The 19,157-nt window shown below is 35.3% G+C and overlaps 1 protein-coding gene across 1 annotated transcript in view; it reads left to right on the top strand.

The window, feature by feature from the left end:
• Positions 1-19,157, top strand: part of LOC145307589 (uncharacterized) — a 50,034-nt gene that overhangs the window by 22,493 nt on the left and 8,384 nt on the right. The window contains exons 24-41 of the mRNA XM_080150042.1: positions 605-776; positions 1,120-1,200; positions 2,677-2,799; positions 3,282-3,374; positions 4,431-4,506; positions 5,719-5,778; positions 6,831-7,037; positions 8,326-8,435; positions 9,298-9,448; positions 9,735-9,788; positions 11,524-11,705; positions 12,787-12,891; positions 13,556-14,008; positions 14,310-14,446; positions 14,950-15,093; positions 15,876-15,926; positions 16,781-16,860; positions 18,988-19,070. Of these exons, the coding sequence (XP_080006168.1) occupies positions 605-776; positions 1,120-1,200; positions 2,677-2,799; positions 3,282-3,374; positions 4,431-4,506; positions 5,719-5,778; positions 6,831-7,037; positions 8,326-8,435; positions 9,298-9,448; positions 9,735-9,788; positions 11,524-11,705; positions 12,787-12,891; positions 13,556-14,008; positions 14,310-14,446; positions 14,950-15,093; positions 15,876-15,926; positions 16,781-16,860; positions 18,988-19,070 (2,362 nt within the window). The remainder of the gene's footprint in view (positions 1-604; positions 777-1,119; positions 1,201-2,676; positions 2,800-3,281; positions 3,375-4,430; positions 4,507-5,718; positions 5,779-6,830; positions 7,038-8,325; positions 8,436-9,297; positions 9,449-9,734; positions 9,789-11,523; positions 11,706-12,786; positions 12,892-13,555; positions 14,009-14,309; positions 14,447-14,949; positions 15,094-15,875; positions 15,927-16,780; positions 16,861-18,987; positions 19,071-19,157) is intronic.

Here is a 19,157-nt window from a genome sequence, read left to right as displayed (position 1 = left end):
CCAAAAAAAATTTATTTCATTTCTCGCCGAATTAGGCAATTTGAATCATTTGAGAGTGAGACCATTTTTTTCAAAATCTCGTTTATTAATCTTACACTCATTGGTTCTTCTCTGCTTTTAAAGATATTGAAACTAAATCTTTTTAGGTTGGTCAGTAAAAGATATTTGAATTAAAAATGGCGGCGGTACCAAAACGTGGGGTTATTAGTGACACAACCAAAAAGATTTTACCCAATTATCTCGAAAACTAAGGGAGTAGCACCCAACATAAAATTTCTGGTATTTCATGTTACGAGTCACCACATTCACCCCCCCCCCCCCCTTTTTGTAAAAGTGATTGAATGGTTTTAATTATACTTGATTTGGAAATGCTTCGCTTATAACCTTATATCTAATCTAGGATTCATTAAGCCAAAACTCGGATGCCTAGATAACCTATATTTAAAATTGGCAATTAATCGTTCAGTTTAAGACATACTTGGTTGTGATTATAGAGTTGATATTCTTTCCAAATTGTACCTTACTGTTGGAGGAATCATCTTGCCATGTTTTAAATTGATAGCACAGTTCTAAGACGCTTATTAAAAATAATATTTTCTTTTAGACACAGCCACTCGTTGTGGATAGACCTAACCAACCAGCTAAAGGCAAAGAGATCCCCAAAGCAGCTATGGAGGATAAAATAGCTGCCAAGAAACATGTCGAAACAGCTGCTACAGAAAAATCTGGGAAACCAAAAATTATAAAATCCTCGAAGCCTTTGGCAACCAATGAAGGTCGGTCTATCAATCAAATCAAAATAAAAAAAAAATTATCGTTAAACAAAGATGACTTAATCCAATCCAATAAATATAATATATGTAGATATTGCATCTGACCCTACTTTTCGTAAAACTTCTTAAGATTAATATTATCGGTTCAAAAGTATGGACACAACTATTTTAAAACTGGCCAATTAGAATAAAATGTAGTATGTACCCAAGGTTTTGAGTCAACGAATAAGATAACGGGGCTATACAACTTGCCGCCTTCCCTCCTTGTTAAAAATGAGTTTAATTAGGGATCTTAAGGGATAAGACAATGGAATAAAACCGGATTTGATAGACTCGCGCTTTGAAGGAGATGATACTTGTTATGAAGAGAATATGATTGATCCCATCACTGGTGAAATTAAGCAGAGTTATAACAAGTCAACTATAGGTAATAATATCATATAGTTCCCATCACTGGTGAAATTAAGCAGAGTTATAGCAAGTCAACTATAGGTAATAATATGATAGTTCCCATCACTGGTGAAATTAAACAGAGTTATAACAAGTCAACTATAGGTAATAATATAATAGTTCTTATCACTGGTGAAATTAAACAGAGTTATAAAAAGTCACTATAGGTAATAATATGATAGTTCCCATCACTGGTGAAATTAAGCAGAGTTATAACAAGTCAACTATAGGTAATAATATCATATAGTTCCCATCACTGGTGAAATTAAGCAGAGTTATAGCAAGTCAACTATAGGTAATAATATGATAGTTCCCATCACTGGTGAAATTAAACAGAGTTATAACAAGTCAACTATAGGTAATAATATGATAGTTCCCATCACTGGTGAAATTAAACAGAGCCATAACAAGTCAACTATAGGTAATAATATAATAGTTCTTATCACTGGAGAAATTAAACAGAGTTATAAAAAGTCACTATAGGTAATAATATGATAGTTCCCATCACTGGCGAAATTAAACAGAGGTTTAACAACTATATGTAATAATATGGTAGTTCCCATCACTGGTAAAATTAAACAGAGTTATAACAAGTCAACTATAGGTAATAATATGATAGTTCCCATCACTTGTGAAATTAAACAGAGTTATAACAACTATAGGTAGTAATATGATAGTTCCCATCACTGGTGAAATTAAACAGTGTTATAACAACTATAGGTAATAATATAATGGGGAGGGAGGGGGGGGTGTTTCTGTCTAAACTTAAGATCTCAATAACTACTGTACTGATTGGGTTCTCTTATGTTCGATAAACTTCGTGTAGGTTTTGTGATGGTTTTAGACTATTTTGTTTTCAGATTTAAGCCTTTCGATATTTTTTAATCTTCTATTTTTTTAGTCTTTTCCATGATATTTTTTTGGTTTTACTGATTATAGATGTTGGCATCCTTTTTATATTTAATAGAGACATTTTTGGTTCTGTTGGCGTTTAGTTAAATGCGCTTATTAAGTCAAACTGTTTTTAATTTTGACATTCTTTATATATGAAATGTTCATAATTAAGAAAACAGTTTGACTAAGTGCTAACACACAACTTCACAAGGGATCTGAAGGGATTAGACGATGGCCAATAAATTGATGTACAACCTCAATAATGATACATAAAATTATGTAGATTAAAATTTGTGGTTGAAAAGTTTGAACACTCAACTTAATGAAACAACAAATCAAAAATTAAGTCCCCTAAGGTGTTAAGTCAACTAATAAGAAAATGTTATTATAAAACTTAGGGGGCTATTGTAACAAACAGCCAATTGTCCCCTCTCTCTCTCTCTCTGCTTGTACTCAGTATTTAAATATAAACAAAGATCAGCTGATTGTAAATCATAGTACAATTGGTGTACGATTGCCGCGTAAAAATATGTATCTTAAAATGTCGTCTTCTTTCTAGGTTTGAACCTAAGCGTAGGATACTCTGTGGGTAGCAGTGACAAATTCCTGGGTAAAAAACAGCAAGCCATGGTTCAGCATATGGCCCACAAGAAACATCATAGAATAGCCTCGCAAGATTCTGGTAAGTTTTTTCCCATATTCATTCGAAAACGATTAATATTTTTAACAGTTATAAATCTATCTCAACCATAACTTTTATAGATTAGTAACTAATGCTGCTTCATAACGAAATATATTTCAAAGAAAAAAATTTTCATTATCAATCGCATCTATAATAGAAAACAACAACATAAATAAATGAAAAAAAAGAGCATTAAGAATTATTATTAATATTTGTTCGAACCAGCCGCAATATAAATATAAATGTTTTTGTCTGCTATTATCATAACAAATTTAGCGGCAAATGCCAGTACCCAAAGTCCCCAAAATCTTGCTAAATCCTTCACGAACACTTTAAGCAGGTACCCAAGGTTTGAGACCCCTTATAATTGAATATTCGATCCATTGTTCCCTCCCTTACTCCCTGATTTTTAATCTACAGAAGGGGTAATTTTGTGTGTCATTATTGAGGATGTATATCAATTTATCCCTTTGTTGTTTTAGATACGCCCGTAGTAGGAGATGATAACACAAAGAAGATTAACGATGATACTATCAACTTTCTAGATTCAGTCCCAGTCACACCTCAATCACTAGGTACCTGTGTGTGGGTGTGTGGGTGTGTGTGTGTGTTTGTGTGCGTGTGTGTGCGTGTGCGTGTGTGTGTGTGTGTGTGTGTGTGAGAGAGAGTTTATATGTGTTTGAGTGTGATAGTGTGTATGTTCGTGTGTGTTTGTGTGTGTGTATGTATGTTTGTGTGTGTATGTATGTGTGTTTGTGTGTGTGTGTATGTGAGTCTGTTCGTGTGTGTATGTGTGTGTGTATATGTGATTGTTTGTGTATGTGTTTGTGTGTGTGTGTGTGTGTTTGTGTGTGTATGTATTTGTGTGTGTGTGTGAGAGTGTATATGTGTTTGAGTATGATTGTGTGTGTGTTTGTATGTAGCCATTGTTTCTTATTGTTTGGACCTAAGTCATGGTACGTATCTAGGCATTATTTTTAAGTAACAGGATGACTAAGTTTGTCTGTTTGTACCGGAAGATCTTGCTAACCGCTGAACCAATGTGGTTCTCCTTTACAATATAGCTTCTCATAGGTCCTGGGAAGGTTTATGACTATTTTTGAGGAGGGTACCACCACCCTCCCTAAAGAAATATCCCTTCAAAAAATTAATCTCCAAAAAAAAACTTTTTTAGAAGCTAAAACTATAGAGATGGAGTTGTCGACTTACCCCCCCTCCCCCACCCTCCCGAGAGTCTTCTAGGGGCGTATCCGCCAGTTGAATAAAAAGGAATAAAACTGTTTTTAAATATGCGTTTAATTATACCATGTCTTTTATCAACATTAAGAACAGTTAGACTTAATAAGCGCATTTGACTGGAAGCTTACTCACAATTTCATGCAATATTGCGAAAGCTACCTCCCCCTTTTTAGTATAGATATAAAACAAGACAACTACCTGGATCCCTCTGGTAGGGAACTTTTTCGTCTGCTAGCAAAGTGCTTTCTGCTCTTTTGTTGCGACTTGTCTGTTATTTAGAATGCTATTGGTTGATTTTCAAAGGCCCTATTGAAAGTCGGCACAAGGTCCTTGGGAAGGGGACATACATGAGTCCCTTTATTCGCGAGTGTTTAATTTTATTTTTATTTTAGAAAAACCAAATGTTGGTGTTATAGTTGAGAGACGAGTTTCTAGTGGTGGAAATATATCTGCACCAGCCATCAAGGAATACCATCTCAATTATTTTATATTATTTCTAGCGGCTACGACTTATAGAAGCCTCTAGGGGACACTTTAGGCGGGGGAAGTTGAATTTGATAACCCACATTTTATTTTTTAGATTTGAAAATATAAAGAAATATATTTTTTTCTTGGTGGGGGGGGGGGGGTACACTCCCCCAAAATAGGTATAAACCATCCTAGGACCTATGTTTAGCTAAGAGAACCACATCGGTTCAGCGGTTAGCGAGATCCTTCGGTATAAACAGACAAAAAAAGCATACAAACATCCTTTTACTTTATCATAATTATTATTACTAGCGGCTACGCCTCTTAGAAGCCTCTAGGGGCACTTAAGTTGGAAAGAGGAATTTGTCCTATCGATTTTTAACTGTGGATGATGATTCCTATAACAGTAACAAACAATAAAGCGTCGCAACTCTATAAAGGTTACGAAAAAGTAGGTATATCCATTTTAAACATGCTTATTTTGTATGATATAATCATCCTATTCATCTACATATTTAACATTGATTCCTATGACAGCAAGGCAAAATATTTGGATATATTCTCTTTTGTGGCAATGCCTTTTAAAGTGCGTTTTCTTCGTATTTTCCAAGTAGCTTTCCCCTATTTCTAGCCCATGCGGTGTGCTTTAACCCTGCGGGGAGTAACCACCTAACTCAGCTTAACCTAACCTAAAATAACCTAGCAAAAACTAATGTGAAAATACGACGAAAAGCACTTTAAGAGGCGTTGCCACGAAAGGGACTACACCCCAATATTTTATGCTATAGTTAGGTTGTTAAATCTCAAAAAACCTGTAAAAAAAAACGCTGTTTTTAGGATTTTTTTAAATTGGCAAATTTTTAGAGGGTTTTAAAGATTTTCTCAGGCTAGGAACGATATTTTGAAAATTTCAAAAATTCCCGATTCTATTCCTCAAGGCCTATTCAGGGAGCACCATGAAGCCATGGTTCTGATAGTGATTTTTTTTACCCCCATAAGGGGGGCCTCAAAATTTCAAAGTGAAATTACTGGGCATAATACTTGTACAAAATGATTAAAATTTTCATACAAGTTTATTTTCCCCAAAAGGCATAATAATTGCAACTGCACTTGCAATACTAGAATTTAAAAAAAAACGGAAAAAATCCTTTAATGTCCTGAACAAAATCTGGTTTTAAAGTATAAATAATTGAGTGTATAAACGTGACAGGATAAGATTGGACAGAGTCATAACAAAGATGGTAAAATTCAAGGACAAACTAAAATATCCAGGTAACAATAAAAAGCGAAGCTTTTCTATAATTAAGGTCGGTCCGTACGTCCGTTACTGATAGATTTTTTCGTTAATTACGGCAAGTTAGAATTGTCCTATTGATTTCAAACTTTGCATGATGATTCCTGTAGTATATGAAGCTACCCTACAATGGAGAACGCAATATGTTTAGCTACATACAAAAAACCTTACTACTATTACTATATATAATAGAACTAGCGGCCTTTGTAATCTGTAATCAAAGGGGATAATGGAGAAGGAAAGAAAAATAACCTAAAACCATACCAGTTATAAAATCTAAAAAAAATTGTCTAAAATCACCCAGTTCCCAAAATTGAGAACCCAATCGACTGAGCAGTTATCAAAATATTAAGCCACAGACAAAAAACCGGTATTATCCTCTTAGAAATTTTTTTTTCAATATTGAAAATTTGAGTACCCCCCCCCCCCCCCCCCCCCCCGACAACGAACTATGAACTCTGGCCGCAGCGCTCGGCTCCCTAGCCTCAGCGCTCGGCTCCCTTGCCTGCCTAGCCGCAGCGCTCGGCCCCCTTGCCTGCCTAGCCGCAGCGCTCGGCTCCCTAGCCTAAAACCTAACCTAACCTAAAATAGTTGTTCGTCGGTAGTTGGGGGGGGGGGGGGGGGGGGGGGGGGTACAAAATTGAAAAAAAATGAAAAAAAAAATTTCTAAGAGGATAACGCCAAAAAACCTTACTACTTTATTTAATAGGATAAAAACATTATAGTTTAAATCTATAACAGTCAATCCCATAATTATAATTAAATCCTTTTACAAAAAGTACTAGGGAGAAAACGTTCATGGGTTTTTCTCAAATTTTAAAAGATTTTAATCATTTTTTAAATTATCTTATTAAAAAGATTTCTTCTAGTTTGTTTGTCCCCTGGGAAGGAGGGAGGGAACATTGGACTGTAAATTATATTGGTACCCAAAGGTTTAAAATATGTTTATAATCATTGGGGATTTACATAAATTTTATCATCCATTGTAATTTGTAATATCCCTGTATTTGACCGCTGATTTTTTGTCTAGGACCTTAACGGCTGAGAGCAGCGGCTTAAAATATCAGAATCCGCACGAGCTTAGCGATGCGCTGGAAGCCGCGGCTGCGGCCAGAAAAAGCGGCTGGCCGCCGGCTGCCACATCCACCAGCAGCAATAAGCCGCCACAGCCATTGGGTGACCAAGGGCCGAGTAAACCGGCTGGACAAAGTCTTATGGCGGCAGCTTATCAATCCAGGTAGTTTACCACTAAGTCCCCAACATTTTAAAGGCGAAGCTTTTCTATAATTATGGTCGGTCTATCCGTCCATGTCTTTATTGTCTAACGGCTAGTCTTTTTCGTTCATTTAGACAAGTTAGTATTGTCCAGACCTTTTTTAAAAGCGAAGCTTTTCTATAATTAGGGTCGGTCCGTCCGTACGTCCGTCCGTCCGTCCGTCCGTACGTCCGTACGTCCGTACGTCCGTAACGGATAGCTTTTTTCGTTAATTTAGACATGTTAGAATTGTCCTATCGATTTCAAATTTTGCATGGTGATTCCTTTAGTAGTTAGGTATGATTTAGAAAGCGAAGCAACTCTATAATCATTACCAAAATGTCTGTACGTCCATTTTAAACATGTTGATTTTTTAACTTTTTTAAATAACTTTTTTCGTTAATTTAGGCATGTTATAATTGTCCTATCGATTTCAAATTTTGCATGGTGATTCCTGTAATAGTTAGGTACGATTTAGAACGCGTAGCAACTCTATAATCATTACCAAAATGTCCGTACGTCCATTTAAAACATGTTGATTTTTTTACTTTTTTAAATAGCTTTTTTCGTTAATTTAGGCATGTTATAATTGTCCTATCGATTTCAAATTTTGTATGGTGATTCCTATAATAGTTAGGTACGAGTTAGAAAGCGTAGCAACTCTATAATCATTACCAGAATGTCCGTACGTCCATTTTAAACATGTTGATTTTTTTACATTTTTAACAACAAATTTGTATGTGACCTAATTATCTGATTGGTCTGATTTTTGGTATACTGATTCCTAGGACAACAAAGTACAATATTAAAAGCAAAGCAACTCTATAATCAAGTCCTAAAAATGTAAGTATGTCTATAATCATTATCCTGTATCAAGCAGTTTTTCAACAAATTTACTTACAATTTTGCTTTGACTCTTATACATTCGCATTCTGATTATTCAGATCTGACATTATGCAAGTCTTAATGTCCGTTTGTCCTTCCATTTCAGAGCTTCGCTTTTATGGATGTTGTCATCCTTGTTTGTCATAAAATATAATCTATACGCTCCACCGTTTGGTCGTTAGAATTAGCGGCATTTAAAGTTCATCGATTTTTGGAGATAATCGTTACTCTCTGATTGTATACAATATTTAAATGTAAACAAAGAACAGCTGATTGTAAATCATAGTACAATTGGCTTGCAATTGCCGCGTAAAATTATGTATCTTAAAATGTCGTCTTCTTGCGTTGAAAGAATGTTAACTGTTTTTATGCCTGTTAATTCTAGACTGGATGCCCAGAAGTTGAAAGGAGGAGGTAGTTTGGGAACTAAACCTGACAATCAGAAAATTGCGGACAATAACATCAAGTCACATATCATCAACAGGGCCTTTCCAGGTGAGAATTTTCCGATCAATTTTAAACTTTCCTCTTAAGAATTGTCCTATCAATTTAAAACTTTTCAGATGAGAAATGTCCTAGCAATTCTAAACTTTCCTGTTAAGAATTTCTATCTATTTAAAACTTTCCTGATGAAAATTGTCCTATCAATTTTAAACTTTCCTGTTAAGAATTGTCCTATCAATTTTAAACTTTCCTGTTAAGAATTGTCCTATTAATTTCAAACTTTCAAGGTTAGTATTGTCATATCAAGTTTAAACTTTCTTGTTAAGGATTGTCCTATCAAACTTTTCTGTTAAGAATTGTCCTAGCAATTTCAATTTTTCCTGTTAAGAATTGTCCTAGCAATTTCAAACTTTTCTGTTAAGAATTGTCCTAGCAATTTTAAACGATCCTGGTAAGAATTATCCTATCAATTTTAAACTTTCCTGTTGAGAATTGTCCTAGCAATTTCAAACTTTCCATGTTTTTTATTGCAGGATCTAGTTAACGTTACGTCCGTATGTCCATTTAAAGCATGCTGATTTTTTGCATGTTAAAATTATCCTATCAATGTCAAACTTTGCATGATGATTCCTTTGAGAGTTAGGTACAATTTAGAAAGCAAAAACAACTCTATAATCGTTACCAGGAAGTCAGTACGTCATTACAGTACATTTAAAACAGGCTGTGTGTTTCTCGGCTGCTATTTTAGATAGACAGCTGAAATTTGTATTAAAGATTCCTATTATATATTTGCATCTAATCTATACATTATTTTGTCCGTCTGTCGGTCGGTCATGCTTATAAAGACAAAAACCTTATTATTTCAGTTAAAAGCTCCTCAGTTTTCATGAAAACTTATTCTTGTTTATTACAGGATCTAGTCAACGTTATCCTGGCGGGCACCCTCCTGGCAAGCATCCTGGCGGGCACCCGCAGGACCCCTACAACCTGCACAGCCTCGCCCAACAGCATAATCTACAACAACAACAACAGTTTGGCAGAGGACAACAACTTAGTATTAATAGGTAGGTACCATTTATATCTGTAAAAAAGAGGGTCATTTTTTTCGCATTCAATGGTCGATAAATAGATGTACATCACCAATGATGATACACAAAGTATCACCTTCGGTAGATTAAAATTAGTGGTTGAAATGTTTAAACGCTCAACTTAATGAATCAACCAATAAAAATTATAAAAGTCCCCAAAGTTGCTAAACCAACTAATAAGAAAACGTTATTAAAAACTTTTGGGACTAGTGTAATAAACAGCCCATCCTGGAATGTCACTCTATGATTCTTTCCCCCGTAGGTCTAATGTTGGTAGTGGTGTGACTCAGACAACACGTGGACAACCAGACAACAGGAACTTATTCATTTTACTTCTTATTCTACTTTTTGTACTTTAAATCACTGTATTAAATGACTACCGGCTATGTCCCTAGAGGCCTCAAGGGACACTTGAGGTTATGTTGGGGTTGACCAACAGATAAAAATGGTTCCACGACAAACGTAGGAGTCCCAAACGTAGGAGTGGAAAAACATCGGAGTGGACAAACGCAGGAGTCCCAAACGTCGGAGTGGGACAAACGCAGGAGTGGGACAAACGCAGGAGTGGGACAAACGTCGGAGTGGACAAATGCAGGATTTTTGGGACAAACGTCGGAGTGGACAAACGCAGGAGTCCCAATTTTTTTTTTTTCAATTTTGAATTTTTTTTTTATTTTCGTTTTTTTTCAATTTTCAATTTTATTTCAATTTAGAATTTTTTTTTAATTTTTAATTTATTTTTCTTAGTTAGGTCAGATTAGGTTATAGGCCAGGGGGCCGAGCGCTGCGGCTAGGCAGGCTAGGGGGCCGAGCGCTGCGGCCATAACCATTATTTTGTAGACAGGGGTATAAAAAAATTTCAAAATTGTCATATTATCAAAATAGCGGACACTCCTGCGTTTTACTTAAGCAATGTCATCTCCGACGTTTGTCCACTCCGACGTTTTTCCCACTCCTATGTTTGTCCACTCCGACGTTTGGGACTCCTGCGTATGTTTTGGCCAGAGGAATCTTCACTAAAAACTTCAACTGCCTATCTTAAAGGCATAGAATAAGGAGGAATAGAAATGAAAACCATATATATTTTTGGGAAATTTGAAGGAATCTTTGACTTGCGCAGTAAAGACAATAAGGCTAAAGTAAAAATCACAATGACTAGTTGGACAAAACTAGAATTATTTATTTTGTTTTAAATTCTAATATATACTGTTAAATGTTTGTTTTATTTTCATGCTTTTAAATTTCGTGATGTGTTTATATTTAGAAAATATTGAATCGAGTTTCAATGAGTGGAAGGTAATCAATGACCCTTAAAAAATAGTGTCTAACTAAGAGAGTTCCACGTCTGATACACACCATTTGAGGGTGAAAGCAGCAGATAATGCTTGGTCGTTTTAGACAAAGATGAAATGTTACATGTAAATGTACATACTATTGTTTTGATTTTGATAAATATGATTGACCACATTTATAATTTTTAAGGGTCAGCTTAATGGGTCAAACCTTCCCCCCCCCCCTACCTCAAGTTCATGTATGGATGTAGTTGCTAGTATGTATAATCAGCTGTTTGAAATCAAACATAGGAGCGCAACCTATAATAAAAATACTAAGACCAATATTTTTGGTACATTTTTAAAAAATAATTTTCTTACTTAATTAAATTTTTTAAAGTCTTTGCACATAAAATTCCATTTTAATCCATTGTGACTAGGGAAGAGAAAGATGGATTCTTGGCTACATGGCTGTTAGTAAATTATTGCAAAAGGAATTTATTTTGAATATTTTTTCTGAATAATTACTGAAATCATGTTATTTACTAACAGCCTTATAGCCGTTTTGATCTTTCAAAAGTTCCAATTTTACTTCATGCTAGCCAGGCAGAATCTTCTACCTGGATTCTATTCTATACTTTATCTTCTTTGCTTAAAGGGCAGCCGAGAAAATCACATTTTCCCAATAGCATTACGGACAGACTGACGGACGGCCGGACAATCAAAGTGAATTATAGAAAAGCTTTGCTGCTATAAAGTTAATAATGAATTTGTGTCAAGATTGCGGCTGGTTGGTCGTCCTGGCGGCTCCTCTAGCACCCAACTTAGCGGCCAAACTAGCAGTCGACACTCGGGTGAAGCCAGCAGTTATCCTGGATCCACACCATCACCCTCTCCTTCATCTGTGGGAGCAATACAAACTGCACGGGGGCAGGGGAAACTACCATCTCCAACATCGAGAGGTATGTCAACCATCCTTATACAAAAGTAACAGGATGTCTGTCTGTCTGTCTGTCTGTCTGTCTGTCTGTCTGTCTGTCTCCTTTACAATCTTTATCTCCAACTGTCAATTATCCTTATTTAAAAGTAACAGGACGTCTTTGTATTTTACTGTGTATCAAAGGATCTCGCTAAGCGCTGTACTAAGGGGGGTCATTTTTCACGTATTTTCCATAAAGTTGTATTTAACCAATTAGTCAAATGCACTTATTAAGTCAAACTGTTCATTTCATATATATATTATATATTAAGATATATAAGTTTTCAGGAATTTTAATGTTAGGGGGAGATTTGAAATCTGCATCAAATTTTAAGGATTTTTTATAAAATTCGTTTTTTGTATAATTCTTTATCTAAAAGCGGAAATGCTTTTTAAGTTAATTAATTTTGACCAATAGGATAGGTGGATTTTAAACTACCTGCGCTCTAATTGGTTGAATGATGTACGCCATCCAATCAGAGCGCAGATTTTTTAAATCCACCAATCACAGATGCCAAAATTAATTAACTTAAATTGCATTTCCGCTTTTAGATAAAGAATTATAGAAAAAACGAATTTTATAAAAAATCCTCAAAATTTGATGCAGATTTCAAATCTCCCCCTAACTTTAAAATTCCGGAAAACCTATATATCTTAATATATATATTATATTTTATATATGATCATAATAAGGAACAATTTGACTTAATAAGCGCATTTGACTAAATGATTACACAAAAATGACCCCCTTTAATTAGGGCCAGTCCGTATGTCTGTAACAGTTAGCTCCTTTCGTTAATTTAGACATGTTAGAATTGTCCTATAGATTTCAAACTGTGCAGATTGATTCCTATAACACAGGTACAATTTAGAAAGCGTAACAACTCTATAATCGTTTATTCAGTTCTGACACTCTTCAAGTGTTAATGTTCGTTTGTACTACCGTTTCAGAGCTTCGCTTTTATGGATGTTGTCATCCTTATTATAATAACTTTATTTATTAGGACACTATGCCCCGCTTTTATGGATGTTGTCATCCTTATTATAATAACTTTATTTATTAGGACACTATGCCCCACCCAGAGTGTCCCCCCCAGTACCGCGGGGGGGAGGGGCCAGCTATACCCCACCACAACAGATGAAACCGGTTCAGCTAGCACAGCAACCAGGTAGGAGACATCCAGGAACTAAATATTTTTCTGTTACCCAAAGTTTTATAAACATGCTTCGAAACCGATTAATATCTACAGGATTAGAACCGGTTATCAGCCATAGTGGAAAATTATGTATAGCATAGATTGCAGAAAATTTTCCATGAAGATTAAAATAAAAATCATAAAATTATAACCAGTTTTCTTATAATGTTTTCTCATTTTTTGATTTACAAACTTGATTGGTTGGTTCAAATTAATGAATCAGCAGAAGGGGTATTTTTTAGGATTAGGATGTATTGGTTGCTGGGTTAGGGCCTCTGCAGGGGTTATTCATAAAGGGGATCTTTTTTTCGCGTATTTTCCGCAAATTTGGATGTAACATTTAAGTCAAATTTCTTTTTAAGTCAAACTGTTTTAACTATTACCTTTATTTCAAAGATAGGGGGAGGGGCTGGCTATGTGCTCAGAATTGTAAAATGTCAGGGACATGGGGCTGTTTACTACTCTAGTCCCCAAAGTTTTATAATACCGTTTTCTTTTTCATTGGGTTAACAACCTTGGGGTGTGTCCAAACATTTCCACCCACCATTAATTGTAATCTATAGAAGGGATAATTTTGTTTATCATGCTTGGGTATGTACATCAATTTAGATTCTTGTTAATTGTCCTTTTGTTCCAGCATTATATCCTCGGCAAAGCGGAGTGCTGCCACGTGGAGTGTCCTTTCATCCGTACAACCATGCACATGTCGAGAAGTTCTCAATACATGGAGCAGCCCCAAGCAGGCAAACTGTGCCAGGCTTTCCACCAATAGATGCAAAGATGCCTAATGGTCCCCCAAAGGTGCCTACTGGACCAGGCTACAAAGATTTAAAGATGCAGACTGGATTAGGCTATCAAACAACTGATGCAAAGATAAGTACTGGACCAGGTTATCAGCAACCAGCTGCAAAAATGCCTTCTGAATCAGGCTATCCAACAACTAATGCAAAGATGCCTACGGGTCCAGGCTATCAATTAACTGATTCAAAGATGAGTACTAGACCAGGCTATCAAGATTCAAAGTTGCCTTTAGGAACCCGGTTACCCATGGATGCAATGAAAGGTGTACAGTCAGTTCATAATCAGACAGGTAAAGGTTTTTTGATAGGACTTTTTAAGAAATTCATTTATCTTGAATGCAACGTAGCTCGATGTCTGTCCGTCTATCTGTCTTTTTGTCCGTCCGTCTGTCTGTCTGTCTGTCCGTCCCTTAAGATCTCTGGTGGTTTTAGGCTATCCCCCTCCCCCAATTTGTTAAAAAAATATTTTAAATTAGTGGATGCAGCTCTAGTAGTACTTTTTTAAAAAATTACCTCTTGGGGCAAAGCTGTGGGCGAAGCCGCTAGTAGTCAATAGAAAAATACACAAACAATTATCCTTTTCTTTATCAGGTTCAAGACCAATATCCCTGGAGTGCCGAAGTCCCGACCTTGGGGTGCCCCAAGGATCAACTTCAGTGTCACAACACCAATTATTGACAACTGTTGTCAGTAGCTCCTCAAGTTTACCATCAACAATGGCCTCATCTGTAAGTTTTTTAAAAGCGAAGCTTTTCTTTGATTAGGGTCGGTCCGAACGTCTGTCCGTCTGGAACGGATAGCTTTTTCCGTTGATTTAGGCATGTTAGAATTGTCCTATCGATATCATATTTTGCAAGGTGACTCCTGTAGTAGTTAGGTATGATTTAGAAAGCGTAAAAGATCTATAATCCTTACCAGAATGTCCGTACGTTCATTTTAAACATGTTGATTTTTTAACTTTTTTAACAACAAATTTTTATGTGAAACATATATTTTAAACTAAATTTCAGTATCAAGACTTGTTATATTCTTGTGATATATGCAATTTATATAGCTGGCTTATAGTCATTTCTCACATCGTAATATAAACAGCTTTTCGCGGATATAAAATGTAAAATTAGTTTTTTTTTAGACTTGATAAGATGCTAGACATAATTTTTTCATATGGATGAGAAGCGGTTCTAACCCACCGGATATTAATCGAGTAAAACTAATCTTATTTTTTTTTCAGGTAAATTACGCAAAGATTTCTGTGTCGCAGCAGCCGCAGTCAGCGGCTAAGCCGTTGCCGCCACCGCCAGTGGACACTTCACCAGCTATGGACCTGCTGTCCCAAACATTGAAGCTGTCTGATCTCGACTTTACGGAATTTCAGGTTGCTTATCCTTATAATAAAGTAACAGGATGTGTGTTTGTCTGTCTGTCTGTTTGTTTGTACCTAAGGATCCCGTTAACCGCTGAACCGATCAGGTTCTCCTTAACAGGGTAGATTCTCATTGGTCCCGGGAAGGTTTATAACTATTTTGGAGAAACTCACCAAAAATTTAACTTTTTTTATATATAGACTAAAACGCAACTTGAAAGGTTACGTATTATTTAAAAAAAAAAACATTTGAAGTGCCACAAGAGGCATCTAGGGGCGTAGCAGCTAGTTTTTTTTTTATAAATCTTTACATAAAAGTAACAGGATGGTTGTTTTTTATTTATTTTAACACAAAATTATATGTTAGACGATATTCTTTCTTTTTACGCTTGCAATTATTTTTCTGCCAAAGTGACTTTATCACAAATTAGATATTTTTGAACGTTAGACAAAAACTGCCGGATATTAAAGTAGCAAAAAAAAATTTGCTGCCAAAAAATTTCTATTCTAAAATTTTCAAATAAATAAACACTATCTGAAAAAAAATCTTCTAGCTTCATGATTCATGAATCAGAAAATTACAGCCATTTAAAATCTAAAAAGTAGGAATTTTTGCAGTATAATATGAAAGATTATATTGCTGGATATCCGGCCGGATAGTTTCAATATCCTGTATCCAGCCCAACCCTAAAATTTGTCATATTCTAAAAAACACTTAAAGATTCACTACTCAAAATAACCCAAACTCGTGAAGTGCACTTCATGCAACTATCCCTTTAAATATAATAATTTAGGATGAGGGTATGGATATAGGTGGTGCAAATACTGGAGGAATTAATACACAGGTAGTTATTATGCGCATTGCCGCGTTTTTTTGTTTCTGTATGTCGGTCTCCTTCTGCAATGGTGCTTTCTGGTCGGTACTCTCTAAAATGGATGCCCAAATAGTTATTATGCGCATTGCCGCGTGTTTTTTTCTTTCTGTCTGTCTCTTTCCGTAATGATGCTCTCTGGTCGGTACTCTCTGTTAAAATCAGATAGTTATTATGCGCATTGCTGCGTTTTTTTTTGGGACAAGACAATGGATGATAAATTGATGTTTGACCCCAATGATAATCCAACAAATTACCCCTTCTCTAGATATGACATTTATTGTTAAAACGTTTGGACACTAAACTTAATAAGCCAAACTATCAAAATTGAATAAAAGTACCCAAAGTTTTATTCCAATGTTCCCCTCCCTCCCTGGACGATCTGATCTGTTGAGCTTCGCTCTTACGGATGTTGTCATTAGGGTTGGCAATCCGAATCCGGGATCCAGAATCCGCCCAATTTTTGGTCAATTTTGGAATCCGGAATCCGTTTTTTAATAACGGATTCGGATTCTTAATTGGTTGGATAAAATTAGCATCTTGAGATTTTTCTTTCAACTCCCCCTTTTTGAAGGCAAAGATTATCATCATTAAATAAAACTTTTTAAAAATCTGGTTCGATTCTCGGAAGTGAAATATAGAGAACATTAATTTTTAGTACATATGTAGCATTTAAATTTTTTTAAAAGCCTCAAAATATTGCTAGAATCCGGAATCCGCGGGAATCCGCCATTTTTTTGACGGATTCCTGTAAGAATCCGAATCCGGTCCAAAAATTTGACGGATTGCCATTCCTAGTTGTCATCCTTGTATTTTTTTGTGCGTAGGAGTTGAAAATGGAGGTGATGAACCCTAGTGGCGGTGACGCTGTCACCCTACCTGTCCCAATTCTGGACATTCCGCCGGGGTAAGTTTATTATCCGCTGGATAAGAACCGGTTCTTAACCATACTATCCGCATAATGACCGCGGAAAGCTTACGATGCACTAAAATCCTTATAATAAAGTAACAGGATGTTTGTGTGTCTGTGTGTTTGTACCGAAGGATCTCGCTAACCACTGAACTGATCGGGTTCTCCTTAACAGGGTATATTCCCATATGTCCCGGGAAGGTTTATAACTATTTTGGGGGAGGGTACCACTACCCTCCCTAGAGAAATTAAATTTTTTTTAAATTTATCGATTTTAGAAAGAGAGTTCAACGAAAAATAAACGTCAAACGTTAAATAGCTATATTTTGAATATAAATAAAAACAATTAAAGTGCCACTAGAGGCCTCTAGGGGCGTAGCCGCTAGTAAATATATAATTCAGGGATCTAAAGGGATAAGACAATGGTCAATAAATTAGTGTACATACTCAATGATGATACACAAAATTAACCCTTTTGTAGCGTAAGATTAGTAATAGAAAGGTTTTAACACTGAACTTATTAAACCAACCAATCAAATTCAGTAAAAGTCTCCAAAATTGTTAAGCAAACGAATAAGAAAACGTTATTATAAATCTTTGGGGACTAGTGTAATAAACAGCCCATTTTTCCCTCTCCTTCTCTGGGGCAAGTAAAAAATAACCGCAGCTGCTTGGCGCCTCCGCTTGTTGTCGGGTTTGATTCTCATCTCAACACTGTGTCATGACTAAGGACGTTAAAAATGGTTGCTACTGCCGCTGCTATGTCAGTTGCGCGATATTAACGGTTAGAGTAGGCAGAATGTCTTGGCATAAATCCAATAATTTTAATTTGTTTTGAAAAATAAGGGACAGTTTGGTTTCAGTGCTCAGTAGACATTTTGATGGAAGTTTCGTACTTTATCTGACTCACTATATTATTTCTTAACCCCTGATTTGAAATAATGCCAGTTACTGTTAACCAGGGCTCGGCAGCCGCCCATCAGTCGCGACTAAGCCTAAAATTTAAATCCATTTGGATGCTTTGAAAAAAAAAATTTGGTTAGGTTTAAACTTTCAGCAGATTTTAAAAATTGCAAAAGGAGGGTTTCCCAGTGGCTTACAGGCGGCTGACGCGTCCTGCTTCTAACTCTCATTGAACAAGGTGTTTCAAGAGAAATGTCTTTTTTAAAAACCTAATTATATATAAAAAAAATGTATAAAATTAATTATACCTATCTGTTATGGTTTATTTATGTTTCAAATATTTATATAAACTAGATTTGGCTCAATATAACTATATCGCTATTGGCTAGTTTTCTGTAAGTATATATCTATTTATCTATTTTTCAATAAATAAATTTTCCTCCCCCGCCATTACTATCTAAAAGAAAGAAGTAAATATTTATTAATTTAACTGATTTTAAAAAGATTTTTTCAATTATATTTTTTTTCACATTACCATCACCAAAGGGTTAATATGATTAAAATTTTAGTTTTAATATTTTAACACAAAGGAAGTGTCGCCACAATCGAATTCTTTTAAAATAGAGTTTTCTTAGATTTACTCTATTGTGAACGTATATTTTTTATTTATGAAATAAGGATTAAATACTTCAATGTAATTCAAATATCTACATGAAGTGAAAAACTTAATTCATTCCATAAACAAATAGAATAAAGGTCTTATTGCTTTGGTCAATGAGAGTTTAATGAGGATTATTGGAGCACTATGAGTTTTTAAACACTTTACCATTGGAAGACTCGAGCTCATTTACAGACGTTTATTTCCTATATAGATATGTCATGGACCTTGATGCAATAAAGCAGGCTGTTTTGTAAATGTTTAAAATTGGAAGATTTCATTAAATAAAAGTAATCGCAAATATACTTAGTAAATGATTATTTCAACAAATTTTATTATGCCCTAAAAAATGGTTTTTCCAAAAGCCTTATTTTTGAAGATTAATGGACTTTGGAAAACCTGGTTTTTAAGGCGTAATTTGCTGAAATAGTAATTTCTAAATATTTGAAACATATATGTTCCAGAACAGGTTTTCCAAATATATAAAGCACTTTATATAATTTTTTATGCATAAATAAGTTTTAAAGAACACCTTGTAATGCTTGTATCTTTTATTACCTCAGGTTTGAAGTAAAGCCAGTGACTGCTAACACAGATGAACTGAAGGCGCTGCTGGATTTCTCATATCAACATCAGAATAGCGTTAGTAAGTAGCTTTCCAAACCGATTAATATTTACTGGATTAGAACTGGTTCTAAGCCATACTTAAAAATCATGTCTCGTAATATTATAG

This window comes from Acartia tonsa, chromosome 15 (assembly GCF_053477335.1).
Source record: "Acartia tonsa isolate MP-2025a chromosome 15, ASM5347733v1, whole genome shotgun sequence".
Lineage (NCBI taxonomy): Eukaryota > Metazoa > Arthropoda > Copepoda > Calanoida > Acartiidae > Acartia > Acartia tonsa.
Note: the sequence above shows the minus strand (reverse complement) of the source record. Positions and strands in the feature narration are given on the sequence as shown.